The following is a 26,991-nucleotide window of genomic DNA, read 5'->3' as shown; positions in this document are numbered from 1 at the left end:
TCCTTTCTGCATTGTGTTTTTCCCCTACTTTCCTTATTTGGTCAGGTGACCTCCTTCCATTAATGCTTCTCTGCAACTGACAACTAAACAGTTCTTTTAATAAGATTCATCTAGGCATAAATTATTAGCCTGAATGTTTTTTATTACATCTTCAATGATGGATGTAAAATTAGACACTGTTCCTGAAAGTTCTGAATCAAAATGGTGGATTATCTCAACAAACAGATTATTTCCAGAATACCCGATAAGTGAAAATGACAACGTCAATTCTGATTTTCAGCATTTTACCAATGAGAATTGAATTAATAAAAAAGGTATATCATAAATTCATTAATTAATAAAATGTTAACTGCTTCTACACAACCTGGGAGGGAGAAATATCACTCTACAAAGAACTCACATCCACTAAGCAAAATGTTCCATTACAATTCCATGGATCTTATTGGAGGATCTTGGAAGCTATTATGCACTTGAATAGCATAATCACACTTGAAACAGGTCAATTTTTGGGGGAAAAATAATTTTATTTTTATCATGTTCATCATAACTAGATTACTTGCCGAAATATTTCTGTTGCTTTTCATATTTTACATTCATCAGGATTACACAGATCTTCATTGAAATCTTTGAAAAATATTTATTTGAGATTGGCCTTGTTTCGCGCAGTACTGGGATACCTAAATTCCATATCTTCCACGCCAAATGCTCTCCTATCTTCTCAGAGATAACAATATACATTGTATATTGCACAGTAAAGTGATAGCCATACAATATATAGTACTTTCAGATTGATCAATACAACGTAACAACAAAGTACAAAGATCTTTTTGAAAGTACTACAAAATTGCCTAAGTATCCTGTTGTATCATTAATATTCCTAGGTTTATGGATTGTGTGCAAGTGTTAAAAACCATATTCCTCGACTCTCTCCATCTTTGAATATCATACGACAACAATGACTTGCATTTATATAGTGCCTTTAATATAGAAAATGTCCAAGGCGTGTTGGAAAGGGGGAGAGAGAAAAAAAAATAAAGAAACGATGCCAATCCATGGTGGGAGTTAGGAGAGACAACTGAAAGCTTGATTGAAAAGATGGATTTTGAGAAGGTTCTTAGAGAGGTTTAGAGCGAGAGTTACATAGTGCAGTGCTGAGTAGCTACTAATTTTGGGGTGAATGGAGGACGAAATGCCAGTCTGATGATCGAGGGATGCAGGAGTAGATATAAGGCTGGAGAAGGGTTCCAGAGAAATAGTGAGGAGAGGCCATGAAGAATTATGAAGATGAGAACAAGGATTTTAAATTCGCTGCTTTGGGGAAACAGGGAGCCAATGTAGGATAGCCTGTTTCCAGTATAAGGGGAACTCTCATTATTCGTCCCTTCTTTAGTTAATCCTTCGAGGAACAGTACAGGTATATTAATCTCAGTGCTGACCCTGTTTGCAGCCTTTCTCCAATTGCCCTATTATGATACTGAAAGAATTTCTTGTTTTGTGTCTGCAGCTATACTCATTTCCAGATTCCTCTTTGCCCCTCTGACCACCCTTGTAACATGTTTCTGAATAGTCTGATTTTTATCCCAGTGTCTTCCCTCATGCCCTGCAGAATTTGTATATATTTTTTCTTCTTATATCACTATTAATTGTTTTGTTGATCCATTTAGGATTATGCTCATTTGGTCTATGCTTCCCATCCTAACTATATATTTATCCTGCGTGTTCAGCTGTATGACTTTAAAAGTATTAAATCTTTCCGGTACTGGAGTGTTAAGCAATCCAGTTCTATCAATCTGTTTAAGCCCCATCATACCCTTGAGTTGGCCGTTAAAATTATATCCTGGGCTTCTGCATTTCTAAATCCCAGATCATGTTGAACTTGATCATTCTGTGGTTGCTGTTCCCTTCAAGGGGCCACAACTTCATTTTCTGCATACTATGTGGGTCATTACCTGCTCAAGATGTGCACTACTTAACACGCTTGATCGTGAAGCAGTCCTAAGTTACTTTTATTAACAGATTTCTAGAGCATTCTGGCATTTCCAATTTATATTTGGTTAATTGAAGTCGCCAATGAAAATGTATTTTCTATTCTCGGATACCATTCCTATTGCTTCGTAAGGAAACTATCTCCCTTCTTATCCTGACCTAGCAATTTACAACACGCCCATTTTAGCTTTCTCCTTGTTCATATTAAAAATGCCTAATCTGTAGCTTTTCTACCTGCATTACCACCTTTAAAATGATCTATATATCTGCAGTCCTAGATCTATGTTCCTCCATTAAGAACCTTATCATTTAGCATGCCCTAAGCATACTTATGAAATTAACATTTTAAAAAAATAATTACACCAGACTGCTAGTCCCTTATTTACATCATGTTTTGGTGAACTCCTACTCTTTACCCAACATGCTGCTAAGTTGCTCACATTAAGAATCAGTCCAGGAACTCTGAATGCCCTGCCCACATCGTGGCCCCGTGCACTGCATCACTCCTGGTAGTGAACCCACAGAAGCCAGGATAGACTTACATAAACAAACATAGGGCAAAGCCATTGACAGCTACTAACTAGCTACTCCAATCTAATGGTGTAACTCAGAAAGCTGAATGAAATGTTTCTGATGACCATCCAGATCACATGCACAAAATCCTCGTGCTCAGTCAGAACAGTAGAGAATGTAACTGCAGTCCCACATCCTCAGAGTGGAAGAAAAGCTAACAGAAACACAAGCCTATTGATTATAAATATGGACATTATTATTAGATGCTTCACTTTGTAAAGGTAATTTCCATTCTAAGGAGCTAGTGTCCCAGACTAGGGCTAAGGTGAACTATACCTCCAGGGCACAATGTCATGATCTTTGCAAGTCATCTGAGCTCCTACAGAAAGGCAAGGCAGTTGATATCAAATTTGCTATCTGCAACAAAGACATCCATACAGGATGACTTATCCTGCTAGGCTTAAAATTCTAACTGAGTAAATGTCTCTTCAGTATCACTGAACAGACTGCAACTTCCTATAAAGCAAAAACATATCACCAAGGGAATTCCCACATAGAAATGACAACCTCTAAAGGGTGGAAGAAGCACACACAAGACCCCCTTATGGACCACAGAAAATATCACCTAACCCCTAATGGGATCAGCGCAGTTTTGGCAATGGTAGGCTCATCTGCTTGGTCCTCATAATGCACAGCCCAAGGAGGTGCAGGACTGCCAAAATCTCAGAAGATTGTTACTGAAACCCTGAAACTAGGCACCACCAAGCTCTAGATGTTCCATCATACACAATCCATCAACAAAAAGTGGAAGTCTTTCGGGTGAGACATTTAACCGAGGCCCCGTCTGCCCTCTTGGGTGAACGTAAAAGATCTCATGGCATTATTTCGAAGAAGAGCAGGGGAGTTATCTCTGGTGTCCTGGCCAATATTTATCCCTCAATCAACATCACTAAAACAGATTGCCTGGTCATTAACTCATCGCTGTTGTAAGACCGTGCTGTGTGAAAACTTGCTGCTGTGTTTCCCTCCATTACAATAGCGATTAAACTTCAAAAGTACTTCGGTATGTCTTAAGGTCATGAAAGGCACTATATAAATGCAAGTTTTTTCTTTATTAAAGGCAAAACACGCCATCATTCAATTTATTCAGCAAATTTTATTCAATTTTGATTTGTAAATTGTGCTGAGAATCTTTGTGATATGCTGAATGATCGTGCACTAACACCAAAAAACAGCACATTGGCAGTAGATGAGGATGTGCCGAGGACTGTGTTGCTTAAGGTGATCTGGGTCAGTTTCTTTGGTATCGGTGGACAGAAGAGTTTCTTTAAGGGGAAACTTAGATATTTAACTAAATTTATCCTAGATTAGTGTCTGGCACACCAGAGGTCTATGAGTAGGAGATTACTTCACATCTATCAAAGCTTCTCTGACCTGTAAAGCTCATAAATCTAGTTAGATATAAAGAAATGTCACTTGTAGGTAACAGAAGCATCCCTGAGAATAAACAGAAGCAGCCCTGAGAATAAACAGAAGCAGCCCTGAGAATAAGGGAATCAAAATTTGAACAAGCTCCAGTCCAATAATAGCTACCGATATGCAAGATGGATCGACCCAGACAGACAACCCAAGAAGGAATGCATACCACATCTACGAATGGGGATTCACTGAACTTACATTCCAGGAGGTCAACAGGAGTATCCCAGAGGGAAGCAGGACAGCCAACTCAACTGGTCAACTTAGAAAGATGAAGTTGTATAAATTCCAAAAATCATTATTAAAATATTGAGTTCATTAACAAGCTGAACTAACCAGACTTGTAACATATCCAGCAGAGTATCGTAAGTTCGGCTTGCCCTTGCAAATTTAGGTTTTAAAATTTTGTGTGTGGCAAATTACTGATAACATCGCAGCAAGGGAAACCAGACATCTGAGGCAGGAAAGCAACTCTATTTCCTTAACCAATCAGATTGAAGGATTGTAAGATTAACAGCGCAAAGATAGAGAAGGAAATAGAGTGGGTAAATTCAATGTCAAATCAGGTATAGAAAGAGAGAGAAAGAAAGAATGGAGAAAGACAGAAAGGAAAAGTTTTTTAAAAAAATTACATTTTAAAAATCTCCAACAATTAAAACCTGAAGGAATGAGAGTCCACACTTGTATTAATTAATTTTCAATACCAGAGAGCTTGTTTGGCAGTAATTAACATTTATCACATCATCGAAAGATACTTGGACTGAAATGGACAAGACTTAACTTTCTGTGCCGAGTTTAATTCGTATCTACCGCGCAAATACGGCAACTTCATGCTGTTCAATGCATTTCAATGGTGAGGGAGATAGGATTTTTGAGTTGAACCACACATCTGCCCCTCACCTGACGTTGCTGTACCATTTTCGCATAAATAGTGGTGAGCGCCATTAGCCTCACTGTTATTTTGACAGCAAATTATGGCCCAATGAGTTCTTTTCTTGGTATGTTTCACTTCTACAGATGCTTACTTGATGCTACCTTAGAACCAAATTCAAACTAAGAGATTTGGAGTGGAAGAGAATTTTTATGGACACAAATTCAAACTCCTTCCTAATTCTTCATTTGCTGGATTTTCCCCAAGAAACACTGATAAGAGTAAGACCCATGAGCAGAATTTGTCAGCTTCTTTACATTAAAAACAAAGCATGCAACTTGAACAGCCCTGATTTTAAGATTAGTCACTGGAACTGATGTAAACTTCTTACACTGGTTGGCAAAATTTATAAAACATGAAATTATTAGCCATGTAAAGACACCGATTGTGCCCACCTATTACTCCTGCAGTTGACAGCTTTTTGAAGCTGAAACTTGAAATGAAGTTTATGCAAAACTCAAACATACAAAGCAAGTTAGCAAACCAGCTTTTCCTTCACAGTGGTGGTGCAAATATAGACAATGCAGGTCATAAGGGTGAGAGAGAAACGGCTTCTCCTTTACATTAACAGTGCAAATATATCAGGTATAACAAATCCCACAGAAAAATCCTACCCAAAAGAGGAAGTGAGAAGAGAAAAATCTCAGTATAAAAGAAAATGTTTTAAGAAGATTGATATCCCTAGTGATTATTATTACTTGACATGTGTGGAGGTTCAACACATAAATGGAATAGAATTTACTTTCACAAGTCACATCTAAATTATTAAGGTGCCTTCCTAACGTCTATCATTTAAAGCCTTCATGGAATTCACTAAATCATTGCTTACATAAATCCTCTCAAGTGGTCGAAATTCAAATTGCAAAAACTGCATATTGTAAAGTCCTTTTGATTTTATTTCAATGCAATAATCACATACCACAGAAGAGGTGACCACAATTGGTTTCAACAGGAAATGCAGCTTGCTGTAAACAGACTGGACAAGACATATCAGTGTAGAATTGGTGCCTATCCCTTTCAAATCCATCCTGTAACAATAGAAAGAAAGTCAAAATGAAATAATCCATGTCTGCAAAGTCTGTGCGGCTCTCAAACATGCTGTGGTAATTTTGACTTTTGGACAGCTGACAGGAGTGCACTGATTGGCCGTCCATTCATACGGCCAAGTAGCCCCCATAATTTTGAGGCTGAAGCCTCATTTAAATTCTGTGTTGTCAGCCTCTCTGTCTGATATCAAAATTGGATGAATCAAAATTTCCTCCAACTATATATCAGCAAACAAAGAAAGAAGAACTGAAAGAAGTTGTGATTACATAGTGCCTTTCGCACACTTGGGCTGTCCCAACTTGCTTCACAGCTAATGATTTACTTTTGAAGTGTAGTCACTGTTGTTATGTAGGTATACGCAGCAGCCAATTTGCACACAGGAAGATCCCATAAAATGCAAATGACTGAATTACCAGTTACCCTATTTTTGGTGGTTTTAGTTGCGGGAGAAATATTGGGAGAACTTCATGCTCTTCTTCCATTAGTGATATGGGATCTGTTACATCCACCTGAACAGGCAGACAGGGCCTTAAGCTTAACATCTCATCCGAAAATGCAGCAACCCTCAGTAGTACAGTATTTACTTAAGATTTATAAATTATTTTGAGTTGTAGGTTTTGATTTTACTTATTTGGCCACTAGAGATATTTCAGTGATATAGTGATGTCAAACTATACCAAATGATGTGGGGAATGAAAATCTCACCTGGTAATTTAAAGCTTCAGCTTGGAGATGTTGCCGGAGCTCCCTCACACGTTCCTGGTTCTCAGGATGGATGTTCTGGTGCTCAGTTCTAGAATAACAGAATATAGTAAAAATTAGCTGAACTAAAATTACATCAAAATTGATTTTACATATTCCAGCAAGATGCACATCATTATTGTAAATTTTCACAGACATGTTTGAATTTAGATGGATTTGTGAACATGACTCAGAAGATAATTTTTTTTTTTTAAAACTGCAGATGGAGCTGATTAAGCTATTCAAATCTCAAGGGACTGGATAGCACTGATCTCCTAGATAAGTTTAAAAAAAACGTTCTTAGCCTTGCTTATTTTGGCTCTCGCATCGTACATCAATCTCATGGGCGAGTCCCAACTCCCCATACCTTCAAAAATATCCAACCCTGCCTCGAGATCAAGGTAACCTTTCAGTAACATAACAACCAAAAGCAAACCCTGGCTGGCAATCACATTTAGGTACTGGAATCAAGTTATGCCTTCTTAAGATGTTATTCCAATCTTTCAAATTGGTAGAGCATCACACCAGGCCTCCTTTTAAGCTGAACATTAATTTCTTAATTTATTTTACAAAAGGTGAACACTCATCTAAATAACAATCATGCAGTATAAATATTTACAGTGGAAAACCTTCCATCTAACTCCTTGAACAGACAACATAATAAAAATTTAACGAATCCATGAACAAAGCCAATCATTTGTAAATTTATCAATGGGCCCAAGTTTCTACACGATAAAAAACGGGCGCCCCTCCGAGCTGGGCGCCCGTTTTTCACGCCTAAAAAAAAAAAAAAATCGCGATTCTGGAGCGTTCTGCAGCTCCTTGTCTGCCTGGCGCGGCGTCCAGCGGGAGCGGAGCCTATACTCGCGCCGATTTTGTAAGTGGGAGGGGGCGGGTACTATTTAAATTAGTTTTTTTTCCTGCCAGCAACGCTGCGCGTGTGCGTTGGAGTGTTCGCGCATGCTCAGTGTGAAAAAAACATTGGCACTCTGCCATTTTTGTAGTTCTTTGTAGCGGTTTAATTTTTGAACATTTTTTTAATAAAAGCACATTGCCAACAGCACATCAGCACTTGCAGCCTTCTCACTGTCTCCTCCCCCCCCCCCCCCCCGCAGGAAGAACGGGCGCCTCCTCCCCCCCCCCCGCGGGAAAGAACGTGCGCCTCCTCCCCCCCCCCCCGCGGGAAAGAACGGGTGCCTCCTCCCCCCCCCCCCCGCGGGAAAGAACGGGCGCCTCCTCTCCCCTCGGGAAGAACGGGCGCCCCCCCATCTCCCGTGGGAAAGAACGGGCGCCTCCTCCTCCCCCCCCCGCGGGAAGAACGGGCGCCTCAGGCTGACTGCAGCATTCTCCGTGCCTGAAGCACTTTCACACAGGTAGGAAGATGGTTTATTTAATCTTTTCTTTGCTTATAAATGTTTATTCAAGTTGGATTTATTTGTATAATATTTGTAGAAGTATAAATAAGGATTTATTGTAGAATTTAATGAGTTCCCTTCCCCCCCCACCTCGTTCTGGACGCCTAATTTGTAACCTGCGCCTGATTTTTTAATGTGTAGAACAGGTTTTTTCAGTTCTACAAAAGTCTTCACTTGCTCCATTCTAACTTAGTTTGGAGTACGTTTTCACTGTGGAAACTTTCAAATCAGGCGTCAGTGGCCGGACACGCCCCCTTTTGAAGAAAAAATTCTGTTCCAAAGTAGAACTGTTCTACCTGACTAGAACTGCAGAAAAGAAAATGTGGAGAATTGCGATTTCTAAGATAGTCCGTTCTCCACCAGTTGCTCCTAAAAATCAGGCGCAAATCATGTGGAAACTTGGGCCCTATATCTTATTTAAATATCTATACACTTCCTGTATGCAAAACCTTAATTATTTTTGTCTGTATTATTTCTGTATCAACTTTTTCCATAACTGTCATGCTGTAACTGCACAATCTGGCTACTGGGTAATGTGGTGGAATGCAGTTGTGGCAGCTCCACTACCATCTTGATTTTTGGCAAGATTACAGAAAGGTAGTAGTGAACCTTTTTATTCGACCTTTTAACATCTAACTATTTCAAATTTTAAAAAGTGGTTACTACAACATTTTAGTTGGCATATAAAGTTTAGTCAATCCTTCAGTTGTCCCACTGTGTCTCCACTTTCCTCATGGGTCTCCCATGATGCCTTTCCATTGTCCTTCCTCCCGCTGTGCTTCTCCCTGTGAATAGAAAATTTGTAGCTCGCGAACTGCTGCGTCTTTTTCTGTCTCTAATGATAATATGCCGCAATAACTACACAATCTATCGAAAACTGGTAAATGCAAGTGGGCTAGGCAGAGAAAAATTCAGGAAGTGGGGCAGCTGTAGCACACACAGTAAAATGGGCCAGGTGCACAAAGAAAATCCAGAGAGCAAGTACAATGGAGCAAACAAGAACTCTGGATGGGGGAAGGAAGGAGGAGAGCTCGCAAAAGTCCAGGGAACACAAACTCTAAAGTAGCAGGATGGCCAATGAAAGTATGAAGAGGAGAAACTCTGGGAATTAGGGCAGGCAAGCCAATATTACAACCTGGGAGACCACAAGGCACCCATACAGTGACAACAGCTTCAATGTTAAAAACAGCTGCAAAAACGATTGCTGGGGAACTACCAGAACTAGTTATTCAGGTGGCAAGCAGAGCCATAGAATATCTAATTTGATTTCAACATCCCTTTTGACATCCCCGTCATGCTTTTTAAAAGATTTCAGAAATATGAAAAATAAATTAAACTTCTATCCTGGTTCCAGTCTAGCCTATCCGTTGGGCTTCTCTTCAGAGTGCATGGCTGCTATTTCAGTGTGATCAAACAAGCTTACCATGCTTTCTATTTTTAATGGCTATCTCATTTACATCCAGGCTGCTTCTTCAAAAAAAAAGTTTAAATTATTTATATTTACTTATTTATAAAACATCTGGCCTGGTTTCCATCCAACACATTTACTTTGCTTTCCTTTAAATGCGCACAGCTGCAATATTACCCGCTTAAACCAGCTTGTTTAGCACGGCCACCTGCTTTATACTCCATTCAAACCCCTCCATATTGAAATGATACACTTAAGTAATTTTGTTAAAATGTTCTTCCTTTCGTCTTACCCTTTCTGCTTCTGAGGTCATCCACTCTTATTTCTCACCTGTTTACACACGTTCTGTTCCATTTCCCCTGTCTATCCCGCTGCATATTATTATTATTTTTTTTAAATAATGTTTTTAATTTCTTTTCCCATTTCCCATCCAGTCCAGTCTCTTTTGCAGCCACACACTATATTTTAAATAACTGAAGATTTGAAAAATTTAGTCTGTTTTTGCGAGGACAACACAGATAGAGAGACGTGTTCAAAGTTATGTAAAGCTGGGATAAGGTTATTACAAGCAGGCTGTTTCCAATAGTTAAGTGATCTAAACAAAGGGCTATAGGTACAAGCTTAAATGCAAGCGATTTGGAACAGAGCAGAGAAATTCTTGATACAGAGTGTGTCAGGGAGTCAACAACATAGTGTGGGACTGGAGTCACATGTAGACTAGACCAGGTAAGGGTGGCAGAGGAGATGTTAATAAACCAATTAGGCTTTTATGACAATCCATGATCTTTCATGGTCATCGTTCGCTGGTGCCAGTCCACAAATGACGGTTTATTGAATTCAATTTCATCACATGCCATGGTAGGATTTGGATTCACGACCTCCGAATTACTAGTTTAGGACCATAACCACTACACGATTGTTCCCTCAGCATTTATTTAGTTATTTATTTATTTCGGCTACAGATATTTTTGCACTTCTGCTCACTTTACCAGACTCACTCGAGCTCCACTTCCACCTTTTAAAATAAAAATAAAAATCACACAGTTCTGGTGCTCTATATTTATTTATATTGCTCTGTTTGTACTTTCACGTTTTAAAAAGCTTTGCTCACTTTGACGGCTTTCTCCATCCCCACTCGAAATAATTTTTAAAAAATCATCCACTTTGTCTAGCCTCCCAATATTTTTCCAAATTTTCTGTGTTCAGTACACTTCCTGTAACAGTCACAATACTTCCCACAACATTTTACCCATCATGTTGTTGATAACACTCCGGATGTGGTAAAACAGCACATCTTCATTTCATAAATATGTGAAATGTTTACTGCTGTAGCTATGGCACGCTGCAGGCAACTGGCTAGCAATGTTAATTTTTTCCCTCTTTTTAAATATATAGGGCTAGAGTTTCCTCTCAAATCGTCCATTTACCGCCCAGGTACCGCCCAGAAATACAAGTTTCATCGAAGAAAATACATTTACCACCCGCCAGTAAATTCTAGAGTCATGACTGCCGGGCGGTATTCGATACTGTCCGCCCATATATTACCGCCCAAAATGGAAGTTCATCATTAAGATCTGTTTACCACCAGACCTTAATACCATCCTGAAAAAGCAGGTCTTACTGGATCTTAAGTGGGTGGTATGGATACAGATTTGACAGGTTTGTTTGATATTGCATAGATCTTTATAGTTCCACAGTTTGATATATTTTTTAATAGATTGTAGTATTCTCTAGTGTTAGTCAATAATATAAATGGTCTAATAAAGCCTTATTTATTCCTTTAATCTCTCACTCACTAGTCTCACTCACCCCCCCCCCCAATCTATCTCACCCCTGACAGTGATCTCTCCCCTCTCCCCTCTCCCCCCCCCCCGCAAAACAGCAATCTCTCTCTCTCTCTCTCTCTCTCTCCACCCCCACCCCACCCCCACCCCCACCACCCCTACCCCCCCAGAACTACCCACCCTCCCCCACAGCGATCTCACTCTCCCCTCTCTCTCCCCACCCCCCCAGCGATCTCAGGCCGGCAGTCTCTGGCCTCTTGTTGGTGCCTCTCGGGGGTTGGGGGGTGGGGGGCGAGCTTGACAGCCGCGAGCACATGCGCACAACTTGGGAGCCAAAGATTCCCGAGTCGATAGGCCTCCTCTGCCGCACACCGCTCGCTCCACTTCGCTCCCGCACCGCTTCGCTGCCACCGACATGGAGCACCAGCGGCATTCCGCCGGTTGAAAAAGATGCAACTGCCAGAACACCGCTAAGGATCGGGCGGGGGCCATTTAAAAGGAAAATCTAGCCAATAAACTTGCTGTGCACCAACATTTTAAATCATTATTTCCCCCTGTTAAAAAAATAAAATTTTCCCCACTGCAGCCCTTTTATTCCACCGTTGACTTCCCCTCTCCCCCATGTAAACTAAATAAACTCATCACTTTGCCAACAGCTTACAATCCATTTCAAAAATAATCAGCATTTTCACTCACTTTAAAAAACATTCCCCCACAGTACTTTCATTGTTCAAAATCAATATTTTTTCCACTGCTGCACTTTACTGATGCCAACTTCTTTAAGTGTCAGCTTGGCTCAGTGGTAGCATTCTCACCCGAGTCAGAATGGGTTATGGCCCCACTACACGTAATTTAAGCAGACACTTCAGTGTAGTACTGAGGGAGTGCTGCATTGTTGATGGTGCCACCTTTCGTATAAAACTTAGTGTTTTGCCGAAAGATGCCTTGTTCTAATCAGGTGGACACAAAAGATCCCAAGTCACAATTCACAGAACAGTGCCCTGGCCAACATGTAGACCTCAACCAGCACCATCAAAACAGATTAACTGACCATTTAGCCTTATTGTTGTTTGTGGGATCTTCCTGTGCACAAATTGACTGCTGAGTTGGCCTACAAAACAATGAACCTCATTGGTTCATTGGCTATAAAGCGCGATGAGATTTCTTGAGGATGTGAAAGGCACTATATGAAGGCAAGATCAAGCAACAAGCGAAACAATTTTCTAGTATGAAAAGGCATTTGTATAAACTTTTTCTCTATTATAAATTCCTACATTCATATCTATAATGGAAAGATTACATGTAAACTTGTCACCCTGCAATTACACACCTGGTGGCTTTTCTCTACAGAGCACTGAAAATGCTTTCTGAAAAGCTTACATATGCCATCTTTCTCAGCTTCTCCCAGTTATCTCTGTAAAGCCCTGGGGAACCTTTGCTATGCTAAAGTAAATTTATATGCAAGTTGTTGTAAAATAAACCTGCTCAACTTGATTCAGTCTTTTGATTAATAGCAATATCCTATGACATTAGAATAAGTATTGGCTCCTGGCAGCTTAATATAGTGTATTGCAAGTGCGGCTTAATGTTGCTAAAATACAGTAAGAATGATGGGCAGCAGTTTAAAAATAAAATTATGTCCGACAAACTCTAAAATTAAATTGCTTTAGAAGTACATTATCTCACCTGAACAGGAATGTTACCAAACCACCCAACATTGCAATGGTGATAGCTACAGTTAGAAGAACCTGATTGCTTATTCCTTCAATCAGTGAAACCTCATCAATTCTTGCTCCAAGTAATTGCTCTGAATGCTGTTCCATTCCAGATGACAGATGCCTAAGGAAGAAAACAAAAGATTAAACAGCTACCAGGACAAATAACACTTCGTTGCTCACTTCATTAATATTTAAAGCTGAAGGGACAACTAGAATATCTTATTTAGGTGGAAAAGGGAGCGCTATTTTTAAAATTTTAAAGTTTACAAATGATAAGTAAATGTTTCATCGCCAGCAAGTGGGTCCATGTGTTCAAAAATATTGTTACTAAAAACTATTAACATAAGAACATAAGAAATAGCAGCAAGGAATAGACCGTACAGCCCCTCAAGCTAGCTCTGCCATTCAACAAAACCATGGTTGAACTTCCCACATCAAATCCACTTTCCTGTCCCATATGCTCCAATTACCCTATTGCTCAAAAATCTATCGATCTCAGTCTTGAATATATACTCAACAGAGCATCCACAGCCCTCTGGGGTAGAGAATTCTAAAGATTCACAACTCTCTAAATGAAGAAATTTCTCCTCATCTCAGTCCGAAATGGCGGACCTCTTATGACACTATGGGGCCGAAATGCAGGCCCGCCAGAAACCTGGTGCACTTACCATTTTTTTTTTTTTTTTTTTAAAGTGCTTTTAAGTGCCGTCTCAGATGAGGTCGACTCTTGATCGATATTCAGGTCTTTGTCTTTTTTTAAGCGGCCAAGAAGTCAGTCATAATGGGGGCGGAAGTGCAGCGGTAAGTGCTGGTAAGGGCAGAAGTGGAGGCGGGATGGATTCTCTGCCGCTGTCACTCAGCAGCGGAGCGGTGGTGACATCACTGCGCATCTGTGTCACCACGTCTCGCCCCTCCTTTAAAAGGGGAGAGAATCGGCGAATCTTTAGGATTGGCCACTGGGCCACTAGGGAGGGTTTCAGGCGGGCCCAAGACGGGGTGCCAGGCTACCTGTTGGTGGCCCAGCTGAACCACGAAGCACAATAGTCCAGACCAACATAGAAGTCAGCCGGCAAAAAAAAAATGGTGGCAGCGGCATTGGGTCTTTGCCTTTAGTGGCTTCCATGCAGCCAGAGCTCACAGACTACAAGGTGCACCGACGGAAAAAGCTGTCGGGGGCACCGCTCTGCGGGCATTAGATTTTTCGGCCTGAATATCAACGGAGGTGGGCGGTCCCGGCGGTGTGCGCACTGATGACGCACTTACGGACGCTCAGCAGTGGCCAGAAAAACTCCCCTGCTGAATTTGGCTGGCGGTGGCCATTTGACCAGAAATTGGCGGCCATTGAATTCCGCTGTCTGGCCGCGCAACACTCCAGCGGTAACAGGCCTTATCGGGACCCTGAATTTCGGCCCCTATGATTGCTAGTTCTAGACTCTCCAGCCAAGGGAAACAGCCTCTCAGCATTTACCTTGTCAAGCCCTTGCAATAAAGGCTAATGTACCATTTGCTTTCCTAATTGCTTGCTGTATCTACATGTTAACTTTCTGTGATTCGTGTACAAGGACCCCCAAATCCCTTGGAATACCAACATTTACGAGTGTCTCGTATTTAACAAAATATTCTGCTTTTTCATTCTTCCTACCAAAGTGGATAAATTCACACTTCCTGACCGTATACTCCATCTGCCACTTTCTTGCCCAATCACTTAACCTGCCTATATCCCTTTTCAGCCTTTTTGCATCCTCCTCACAGCTTACTTCCCCACCTAGCTTTGTATCGTCAGCAAACTTGGCTATATGACTCTCGACCCCCTTATCTAAGTCATTGACATAGATTGTAAATAGATGATCCTTGCAGCACTCCACTAGTTACATAATGCCATCTCGCAAATGACCTGTTTATTCCTACTTTCTGTCCATTAATCAATCCATGCTAATGTATTACCACCAATTCCAAGAGTTCTTTTTTTGTGTAATAATTTCTGGTGTGGCACCTTACTGAATGTCTTCTAAAATCCAAATATACTACATCCACTGGTTCCCCCTTATCTACTCTACTAGTTACAGCTCTGAAAAATGCTAATAGATTTGTCAAACATGATTTTTCCTTCAAGCTGCCTAATCATGTTGTGATTTTTCAAGTGCCCTATTACAGCGTCTTCAAGAAAGAAAGACTTGCAATTATATAGCCCCTTTCACGATCACCAGACATCTCAAAAGAGCTTTACAGCCAATGAAATACTTTTGGAGTGTCGTCATTATTGTAATATGGGAAACGTGGCTGCCAATTTGCACACAGCAAGCTCCCACAAACAGTAAATGACCAAATAAACTGTTCTTGTTATGCTGATTGAGGGATATTAGCCAAGACACTGGGGATAACTCCCCTGCTCTTCCTCAAAATAGTGCCATGGGATCTTTTACATCAGCTTGAGAGAGCAGACGGGACCTCGGTTTAACGTCTCATCCGAAAGACTTCTGACAGTGCAGCACTCCCCAGCACTGCACTGGAGTATCAGCCTAAATTTATGTGCTCAAGTCCCTGGAGTGGGACTTGAACCCACAACCTTCTGACTCAGAGGAGTGTGTGCTACCCACTGAGCCACAGCTGACACTGCAATAGAATAAATTGTAGCATTTTCCCTACTACTGATTTCAGACTAACTGGCCTATAGTTCCCAGTTTTCTCTCTCCCTCCTTTCTTGAACAGCGGGGTTACACTGGCTATCTTACAATCCACAGGGGTTGTTCTAGAATCTAGGGAATGATGGACGATCAAAACCGATGCACCAGCATCTTTGCATCCTCCTATTTTAAACCCCCGGGTGTAGGCCAGCAGGTCCAGGGGATTTGTCGGCTTTAATTTTATTAATTTTTGCAGTACAGGTATTAAGTTCCTCACTTTCATTAGACCCTTGGTTCCCCATTATCCGGTATGTTCTTTTTGTCTTCTACTTTGTTATTTCCTTTCCTTCACAGACAAGTTAATAGATTAGGCACAGTTACAAAGTTGAGTCCGACATATACTGAGGTATATACTGAGGTTCAGTGGTATCAGTCACTTCCTCAAGCAATCCCGTTGCCTGTTTATTACTTTTTTACAAGAATTCACTTCCCACTGCCTTATATCTGCTAGTTTGAGGAACCTGACAGTTTAATAATGAAACTCTCTCGTGATCTAATTTGGATCTCCATGTCTTAAGCATGTATACTCCTTTAATCTCTCTAAAGCAGTCAGAATTAACTAGGCGAAACATCTGTTTGGCTCTCTTCGCACGCAGTTTTATTCCGTAGTAGATACAATGTGCAGAACATGAAGTATAGTGAAAATCACTTGGTACAATAAGTTCAGCTTGTGTTCAAAAGTAAAGAACACACGTACACTAGGCTACTTGGGCGATTCGTGCTAAACTTAGAAAGATACATTTGCACTGTCATCTGTCCAGAGATTACTTCTCTCTCACAGACTTTCTGCTTCTTTAATCTCTTTGCAACCATCCTGTTGCTGTATGGACTTTCTGGTGTCTGTGTCCCAATTTAAAAAACAAGTCTTTCTCCTCTGACCCACAGAGATCAAAAGTGTTTGTCAACATCAAATTACTAAATGTCTTCCCAAGTGACTAGACATTATTAACAAATTATTTAGGATCAAGGCAAACAACGGCATTTAAATCACCAGAGTGTTTAATGTCATCATTGTGGCAGCCTCGCCCATCCCATCGCAGGAGTGTCTATTGACACCACTGTGTCAGCCAATGTGTCAGCCAATGTGTTGGAGGTGGGGCGGGGCCTATGGCCAGCAGGACTTACAGCCAAACAATGAATTTTAGGGCAAACAAAATTTATTTACTATGCAAATAAAGTCTATTTAAAAAAAAAGAGTATCTACCAACAACAAGCAGAATTGTGTGTGTAAAATCAAGCCCAGCCACGTGGAGCAGCGACTGATGGGGAAATTACCCTATAATCTCCATTCTGGGCAGGAAAGTAGTATCACTATATGCAACCTGTCTTGTCTACCTGTAAATGGTCAATCCACCATGGGCTTGTCTGGGGAAACCAATCCCTTTCAACCAAAACACATTAAAATCGATAATCTCCAAGTCTTTGTTGTGGAAAATGGCCATCGAATTCTGAACAATGCCAGAATAGATGCCAGATTAAATTTAATGCAGAGAAATGCAAAGGGATACATTTTGAAGGAAAAACAAGGAGAGGACATGCACACTACATGGTGAAACTTTAAAAAGTAGAAAAACAGAGAGAATTAGGGATTCAAATACATAAACCATTAAAAAAGGACAAGTAAATAACGCTGTTAAAAAACCATAAGGAATTCTAGGTTTTATATATGGGGACACAGAGTGGAAAAAGCAAGAGGCAATGCTGAGCCTACACAAAGCATTCATTTGATTGTGGTTAGAATATCATGTCCAGTTTTAGGCACCTTACTTTAGGAGGCTACAGAGAGGGTGCAGAAGAGATTCACTGACGATAAGCAGTGATGAGAGGCTTTAGTTGGAGGAAAGACAAAAGAAACGGTGGCTCTTCATCAGAATAAAGAAGGTTAAGAGATTTGATTTGGTATTCAAAATTGTGAGGTTTTGATCAGGTAAATCAGGAAACACTTGTTGGTGACTCCATAACTATGGAGGAATGAATACATTTATGATCACCAAAAGAACACTGGGAGAAATTAGAAGACTTTTTTTTAAATAGAGGGATGTTAGGATATGGAATGATCCACCAGAAACACTGATGGAAACTGAATTCATAATAGCTTCTAAAAGAAAAGTAGAAAAAGAAAAGAAATAAAGGGTATGGGAATCAGCAGCAGAATGGGACTTAAGTGGATAGGATTTCAGAGAGCCAGCAACAATTTAATATTTCGGTGGAGAAGACATTAAATTCTTCGAACCATAGAAGCCAACAGCACAGGAGGCCGCCATTTGGCTCATGTCTGTGGTGGCATTTTCCTGGAGCAATCTAAAACCAATCCCCATTTCCCCACGCTCTCCCCAGAGTTCTATTTTCCTCCACTTTTCCCTTCAAAGAAGCAATGGTGCTAGCAACGACTCCCTGTGGTAGAGCACTCTTTCCTCCAACAATTCTTTGCCTGAAGAAATGTCTCCTAACCCTTCTCCTCACTGTTGACAATTTTAATTTGATGACCCAACATCACCGACTCCCCAACCAAAGGAATGAGTTGATTTAAACTTTCACTGCTTTTCTTAGTTTCCTTTGCTTCTGTCTACTTTTCTTGTAAATAAATTCAACTTGTAGTTTTACTCTGAACAATACAGGCAATATGATGTTTTTTCAGCTATTGGAGAGAACAGCAGTGCATAGTGGTAGATTCCAATAAAAGGCTAATTAATAAATCTGAGGTACATTATTGTTCACAGGATTATAAGGGAAGCACCCACTATGGAAACTGCAACGCCAGGGGGATGCCTTAATCACTGATAATGCATATTAAAAATTCAGGCATGCGTTGTGCATCATTTTCCAACATTTAAATTAAATGGTTGAAAAATGATGCGAGTGTGTGTTTGAATTTCTGATGCACACTTCCATCAGGTGTACCTCCCAGTCAGGATCAGAAAGTGACCAAAAGTCTGCTCACCAATGTTCCTGCTAAGGTGCATAACCGCACAGCAATCTCAAAGGACCCCCGCAGGCCGCTCACTGGCTTTTACATTGCAAATACCACGCACGCGCAGAAATTTAAAGGGACCACGCAGTAAAAGAAATAGACCATACAGAACAGAGCACAGCTTACAGGAAAACATTGCTACCCACTACACTTCTTTTTTTAAACCCAAGCAATTCTGTCTAACTTAAAACATAATAGGAATTATTTCTACATCACAGACACATGTTCACACAGACACAAGACTTTTGATATCACTTTATCTCTGCCTCAAGAAAAACGGGAAGCAAAATAAGCTTTCTCATCAGTTCCTGAGAGGGAAGTTTATAATAAAATATCTCCGTTTCCTCTCTCCATATAATCACAATATGACTGTCTCATTTTTGTATTTACAGTGGGTTACTAATGGATCTCTGACGACAGGATTCACAGTAAATTGGGAAATTGAAACCGGTGCAAGATGTACCAACAAGTCGTCTTGAAGACACTGCGTCCTCTGGAGAAAATCAGCAGTAGCTAATTAGCTGTTGGCTGGTGCACAACACACCGTGATCAGGTGAATGGTTGAAGGAGCAGTGCATTATGGTTCTCCAATATAATTGGTTGAAGGAACTCTACGATGGTATATCAGAAACACACATTCAGAGACACAACACATTTATTAGAACAGAGAATCTCTCACTACAGCAATTGTTCCAAATAAAATAGAAATGGTTATATGAATTTGAGTCTGCCATAGATACCTTTGTGCGTTTAGTGCTGCCAATTGCTTCCTTACATGATTTGAGCATCTTAACTTCATGAGAGTTGACTACATCTATTTGTATGATAGCAAAACCAAAGAATTTAACAATAACATCCTCATGTGATCTGACTGGATAAGCGTGTCTTTTGCATTTTTTTGATCTCTTTCATGGTGGACTGAGCAAACACTTGGCAAGACAAGACTTGATATGTATCAGTAGGATTTCAAGATGGCTGGACAAGTTGATACAGCTGTTAAAGAAAGCATATAGGATTCTGAGCTTTATAAATTGAGGCACAGAGTACCAAAGCAAGGAAATAATAACTGGTTAGGCCTCAGCTGGAATATTGTGTTCAGTTCTGGGCATCATACTTTAGGAAGGATGTCAAGGCCTTGGAGAGGGTGCAGTGGAGATTACTAGAATGGTACTAGGAGGGACTTCAATTTTGTGCAGAGACTTGGGAAGCTGGGATTGTTCTTCTTTGAGCAGGGAAGCTTAAGGGGAGTTTTAATAGAGCTGATCAAAATTATGAAAGGTTTTGATACAATAGATGGAGAGAAACTGAGTAGATAGAGAGAAACTGTTTACACTGGTAGGAGGGTTGGTAACTAGATGACACAGTTTAAGATAATTGGCAAAAGAATCAGAGGGGAGATGAGGAGACATTTTTTTTTTTTACACAGCGAGTTATGATGATCTGAAATGCACTGCCTGAATGGAAAGTGGAAGCAGATTCATTAGTAACTCTCAAAAGGGAATTGGATATATACTTGAAAAGGAAACATTTGAAAGCTATGGGGATGGAGCAGTGGAGTTAGATTAATTGGATAGCTCTGTCAAAGAGCCGGCATAGGGACGATGTGTGGAAAGACCTTCTTGTGTGCTATGTGATTCTATCATGCTATGATTCTATGAGTAAGCAGCTTTATTTCCACTCAGGTGAACATATAGAATACAACTCGTCTTAAATGTAATAGTGTAAAAACAATGAGCATGCTACAATACTCCACTTCAGTACAAGTTGTCTTGCTTGAAGTTAACACTAATTTTATAACTCCTCCCTCCTGTGTGCCATCGTTCCTGCAGCTCTTTGCTGCCTGGCTGCCTCAACTCTCACAACTCTGTTTAAATAGAAAAACTGACTCCAGTGTCATCGTAACTTGGCAATGATCCTGCTGGATTCAAATGCAGAGTTGACACAGCAACAATGAATGTGAACAAATCACTAGAAATGTCAAACTATCTTTTGTCATCTCCAATATGTTGGTTCAGTTGCCCCATCTGAATTCTAATTTACAATTACCAGTTTAGCTTAATAGTAGCATTTTGTATATTACATCAAAGTCTCAGCAGATTGGAAAACTGCAAATGTAATGCCCCTATTTAAAAAAGGAGGCAGACAAAAAGTGGGAAACTACAGACCAGTTAGCCTAACATCTGTGGTTGGGAAAATGTTGGAGTCCATTATTAAAGAAGTAGTAGCAGGACATTTGGAAAGGCATAATTTGGTCAGGCAGAATCAGCATGGATTTATGAAGGGGAAGTCATGTTTGACAAATTTGCTGGAATTCTTTGAGGATGCAACGAACAGGATGGATAAAGGGGAACCAGTGGATGTGGTGTATTTGGACTTACAGAAGATATTTGACAAGGTGCCACATAAAAGGTTATTGCACATGTTAAAAGTTCACGGGGTTGGGGGTAATATATTAGCACGGATAGAGGATTGGCTAACGAACAGAAAACAAACAGAGAGTCGGGATAAATGGTTCATTCTCTGGTCGTCAATCAGTAACTAGTGGGGTGCGGCAGGGATCAGTGCTAGGAATTCAACTATTTACAATCTATATTTAAACGACTTGGAAGAAGGGACCGAGTGTAATGTAGCCAAGTTTGCTGATAATACAAAGATGGGAGGAAAAGCAATGTATGAGGAGGACACAAAAAATCTGCAAAAGGACATAGACAGGCTAAGTGAGTGGGCAAAAATTTGGCAGATGGAGTATAATGTTGGAATGTGTGAGGTCATGCACTTTGGCAAAAAAAAATCAAAGAGCAAGTTATTATTTAAATGGAGAAAGATTGCAAAGTGCTGCAGAACAGCGGCTCCTGGAGGTACTTGTGCATGAAACACAAAAGGTTAGTATGCAGGTACAGCAAGTGATCAGGAAGGCCAATGGAATCTTGGCCTTTATTGCAAAGGGGATGGAGTATAAAAGCAGGGAAGTCTTGCTACAGCTATATAAGGTATTGGTGAGGCAACAGCCAGAATACTATGTGCAGTTTAGGTTTCCATATTTACGAAAGGATATACTTGCTTTGGAGGCAGTTCAGAGAAGGTTCACTAGGTTGATTCTGGAGATGAGGGGGCTGATCTATGAGGAAAGGTTGGGAAGGTTGGGCCTCTACTCATTAAAATTCAGAAGATTGAGAGGTGATCTTATTGAAACGTATGAAACATTGAAAAGATTATGAGGGGGCTTGACAAGGTGGATGCAGAGAGAATGTTTCCACTGATGGGGAGACTAGAACTTGGGGCATAATCTTAGAATAAGAGGCCGCCCATTTAAAACTGAGATGAGGAGAAATTTCTTTTCTCAGGAGGGTTGTAAATCTGTGGAATTTGCTGCTTCAGAAAGCTGTGGAAGCTGGGACATTGAATAAATTTAAGACAGAGATAGACAGTTTCTTAACCGATAAAGGAATAAGGGGTTATGGAGAGCGGGCGTGAGTCCATGATCGGATCAGCCGAGATCGTATTAGATGGAGCAGGCTCAAGGAGCCATATGGCCCTACTCCTGCTCCTATTTCTTATGTTCTTATGTCCTGCTATGATAGCATAATCTGAAATCCTGAAATGTGACACACCACTTACACAGTCAATTTTTCTTTCTTTTCTGACTATTGCTGCTTATAGTTCCCCAATACAATAGATAATTATTATACCAATGTTACTGCATAAATTCTTCCAGAATTCTTATATTTCTGAACTATACATATAGATGGCTCCTAAACACATACCTAGAACTCATCCGCATCAAGGGTTCAAAGTTTACATCTTGCGTCATCTTTTCTCACCCAAAAACTGCTTCTAATCTAGCTATCAGGAAAATGGAATTTAAATTAAAATGGTCACTAATTCCCCGCTCCACTCCCATTCCAACATCTCCGTCCTCAGCCTTCTACACTGTTCCAATGAAGCTCAACATAAGCTCGACAAACAGCACCTCATCTTTCGTTTAGGCACTTTACAGCTGTCTGGACTCAACATTGAGTTCAACAATTTCAAACCATAACCCCTGTCCATATTTTTCTCCCTTTCCTCCTTTTTTTAACCCCCCAATCTTAAGTATTTTTTTTCCTCTCTGTTTCCCATGGCAGCTGGTAATTATTCCGCCATTCACACCCTATCTAGACTAATCTTTTTCTAACTTCTGCCATTATCATCTCAAGTTGGCCCATCACCCCTTTTGTCTCTCAAATTTCTCCTGTCTTCCACCCTATCGCAGACCTTCCCTCGTTCTTTCCTCTCCTTCCCTCCCCCTTTCAGTGCTCCTTAAGAATCTGTTCATTTCGAACATTTGCCAGTTCTGACGAAGGGTCTTCGACCTGAAACATTAACTCTGTTGCTCTCCACAGACAATAATGGAGTTATTGACCAATCATGACAATCAATCTTAGTCTACAGCACACCCAGACAAGAAGTGATAAAAACCCCCAGTGGTGGAAAGCTTTGGAAACTGTAGGTCCAAGTCTCCTGGTTCTTCCCAAGCGCACTACATTTACCATATGTCATGTCTCAAATTACTCCTATATTGTATCCCAAAATATTATTTTCTGAAAGAAATCTATCTGATTTGAACGAATCAATACTATTTTCTTCCACCATCTTCCTAGGGGATCTGTTCCATAGATTTACCACTGGCTCATGTGAAAGAGCCAGGGAGATTTAGGAAGAGAATTCCAGCGTTAACTCTGTTGCCTGACCTGCTGAGATTTCCAGCAGTTTCTGTTTTTATTTCAGGAAAATGGAAGGTTGTTGCACCACTCAAACTTCAAATTCTTTCTCCCATTTAGGTGTATGTGCATTAGTCTAGAACTATGTTGCACACAAACCTAGTCAACCAAACATAGAAATAAAAATTCCCAGAAACTACAGATATGAACCACAAAGCATCACCCGACTCATTAAATAAAAAGATGTGGTGCTGCTTACGCACAGTAGTTGCATGACTAATTTGAAACAACTATTCAAACGCTTTCCTGGTTGGCCTCCCGTCCTCTATAAACTTAAGCTCTGCTGCCCGTGTCCTAACCAGCACCAAGTCCTGCTCACCCATCACCCGTGTGCTCACTGACTTACATTGGCTCCACTAACACCTCAAATTTAAAAGTTCTTATCCTTGTGTTAAAATTACTCTTGGCCTTGCCCAGCCCTATTTCTGTAACCTTCACCAGCCCTACAACTGTGACAAATCTGCATTTCTCTAATGCTGGCCTTTTGTGCTGCCTCTGCTTCCTTTGCCTTACCACTGGCAGCCGTGTCTTCAGCCGTCTAGACCCCAAGCGCTGGAATTCTCTTCCTAAATCTCCCTGGCTCTTTCACGTGAGCCAGTGGTAAATCTATGGAACAGATCCCCTAGGAAGATGGTGGAAGAAAATAGTATTGATTCGTTCAAATCAGATAGATTTCTTTCAGAAAATAATATTTTGGGATACAATATAGGAGTAATTTGAGACATGACATGTGGTAAATGTAGTGCGCTTGGGAAGAACCAGGAGACTTGGACCTACAGTTTCCAAAGCTTTCCACCACTGGGGGTTTTTATCACTTCTTGTCTGGGTGTGCTGTAGACTAATTGACAGAGATTGATTGTCATGATTGGTCAATAACTCCATTATTGTTGTATCTGACCACACTCGACCAGCTCCATTGAGCGGGCCACATTATCTGCATGCCCGACACAAAACTCCCAAAGCAAGCACTCTACTCGTAACTCCTACACGGCAAGCAATCCCCAGGTGAGCAGAGGAACCATTTCAAGGATACCCTCAAAGCCTCCTTGATCAAGTGTACCATCCCCATCGACACCTGGGAATCCCTGGCCAAAGACTGCCCTAAGTGGAGGAACAGCATCCAGGAGGACGCTGAGCACCTTGAGTCATCGCAGAGAGCATGCAGAAAATAAACGCAGGCAGCGGAAGGAGTGTGCGGCAAACCAGACTCCCCACCCACCCTTTACTTCAACGACTGTCTGTCCCACCTGTAAGAGTCTGTAATTCCTGTATTGGATTGTACAGTCACCTGAGAACTCACTTTTAGAGTGGAAACAAGTCTTCCACGATTTCGAGGGACTGCCTATGATTGATGATGATATTGTTGCATGAGACTCATCATCATTGGCAGTCCCTCGAATCGAGGATGACTTGCTTCCACGTCAAAAAGTTCACAGGTGTTTCAATAATGGACCTAAAATTCCAGGTCCAAACTAAATCTTGAAGGATGGAAGATGCCTGTGCTTGGATTTTAACGTGTGGTGACCGTTGCACACCAGTCACCACATGGGCTTGACAGAGCTAGGTCTTGGTCCAGTAGCAAGGATTAACCAAGTTGACTGGAGACCAGCTCTGCTGCACGGACTTAGTGCGCTCACATATCGCGCTCACATATCGCAGTGTGGGCTGGCCCGTGCTGCCTCATCTAGGCTCCGAACTCACGCCTCTCCTAGGCTCCGATCACGTCCCTCTACAGTCTCTCGCTGCTCCTTCGCCCCGACCTCGCTGCTCCTGCTGTATCTGCCCACGCTCCAATCACTGACCTAGACCTTGGTGACATCCCTTTTCACTGCCGTTGCTCTCCTGCTGCAGCACGTGCTGCTCCCTGGAGTGGTATGCTGCCACGCTGCTCCTTCCGTTCCCCGGCCTGCTCTGATGGCGCTCGCAGGCCGGGGGCCACGCAGACTGCTGGGCCAGGCTGCCACGCTGCTCCTCTCGTTCCCTGGCCTTCTTCGATGGTGCTCGCAGGCCATGAGACTACCAGGATGGTAGAAGGCAAACTAGATGGACTTTGATTTTTTTTTTGTTTAGTAGTTCCTATGTTCCTTTGGGACCTGAAATGAAAACTTGTCTTCTCTGTGCTGGCTAACAGAAAGGCGTTTCAAGATTACTGCTTGTGCTAAAAGCTTCAAGAGTCCAGCCATTTCCAACATAATTGTGACAACCTTGTGCACAATGCTAACCTGCAATACACAAAATGAACTCTTACTTCACCACCCCCCCACTTGTGTATCTAACAAAGGTTTCTCAACAAGCAGGAAGATGCCAAAAACGAGGGCAATAATGATCGGAAGGCAGCAATGAACAGGTTGGCCCACTACAATTATTAGTAAAGTTGGGACTGAACCCAGTTCCTAGTGAGTCCTCAACATAAAGCTGTCCCTAATTTGGAAACAATGACAACATTATTCGGAGACTGCATATAGATGGCCAATGAGAAAAAGGAAAATCTAGATTGATACAACGTCAGTGTTCTTGCTCAGGCCAACATCCCCAGCATCGAAGCATTGACCACTCTCGATCAGCTCCGATGGACGGGCCACATCGTCCGCATGCCGGATACTAGACTCCCAAAACAAGCACTTTACTCGGAGCTCCGATATGGGAAGCAAGATCCAGGTGGGCAGAGGAAACACTTCAAGGATACCCTCAAAGCCTCCTTGAAAAAGTGCAACATCCCCACCGACACCTAGGAATCCCTTGCCCAAGACCACTCAAAAGTAGAGAAGCATCCTGGAAGGCGCCAAACACCTAGAGTCTCTTCGCCGGGTGCAAGCGGTGGTCAAGCGCAAACAGCAGGAGTGCACAACAACTCAAGCACCCCACCCACTTATCCCTTCAATCAACGTCCCTTTAACCACCGTCTGCCCCACCTGTGACAGAGACTGTAGGTCCCGCATCGGACTAGTCAGTCACCTGAGAACTAATATTTTGTGTGGAAGCAAGTCATCCTCGATTCCAAGGGACTGTCTAAGAAGGGAAGATGTTCTTTTAATGTTGAGTTAATTGGGACACAGTAGAGGAAGAGTAGCAAGGCAAAAAAATTATACTGGTGCAAAAAAATTGTAAACACTCTCTTTCTCGCTATCAACATCCTTCATCTCAAAGCATTCCCACCCAGTGTTACACATCCAGATTGATTAACCCATTTTGGTTTTAAAATTGACATTTTGTTGTTGAAAATAAACACAGCTCTATGTATTTAAATTCACTCAGTTACTGTTGCTGAAGGTCACTAACATTCCCCAAGTGTTGATAGGGTTGCACGAGGAAGAATTAAACATACACACACAGGAGATATAATACTCAATTTTCTTTTATGATACTCCAAATAATTTTTTTTTTTTTTAAAGAGATACTTTGTTAAAAAAAACTGGGTCAAGATGTCAAAATCTATAGCATTGCTTTCCAAGAGATGACGAGGAAGAGAATACTGAAAGATGTTGAATAAAATTTACTTTTTAAAAAGTTACTGCTAAAACATTACTTTCAAAATTAAAACTGTGACTATTGGAAAT

The 26,991-nt window shown here is 41.2% G+C and overlaps 1 protein-coding gene across 5 annotated transcripts in view; it reads right to left on the bottom strand.

The window, feature by feature from the left end:
- Positions 1-26,991, bottom strand: part of LOC139249265 (E3 ubiquitin-protein ligase RNF170-like) — a 58,437-nt gene that overhangs the window by 30,542 nt on the left and 904 nt on the right. For 4 of the 5 annotated variants that reach the window (XR_011591122.1, XR_011591123.1, XM_070872285.1 and 1 more), the window contains exons 2-4: positions 12,988-13,140; positions 6,659-6,746; positions 5,826-5,934 (exon numbers count right to left, since the gene is read on the bottom strand). Coding sequence is in view for 2 of the 5 variants with exons in the window: in XM_070872285.1 (XP_070728386.1) it covers positions 5,826-5,934; positions 6,659-6,746; positions 12,988-13,124 (334 nt within the window). In the remaining 3 variants the exon portion in view is untranslated. Of the gene's footprint in view, positions 1-5,825; positions 5,935-6,658; positions 6,749-8,841; positions 8,895-12,987; positions 13,141-26,991 lie in introns of those variants that run through there. The other variant, XR_011591125.1, reaches the window with a different exon arrangement.

The sequence above is a fragment of the Pristiophorus japonicus genome, chromosome 2 (assembly GCF_044704955.1).
Source record: "Pristiophorus japonicus isolate sPriJap1 chromosome 2, sPriJap1.hap1, whole genome shotgun sequence".
NCBI lineage: Eukaryota > Metazoa > Chordata > Chondrichthyes > Pristiophoridae > Pristiophorus > Pristiophorus japonicus.
This window is presented reverse-complemented; position numbering and strand designations above follow the sequence as displayed.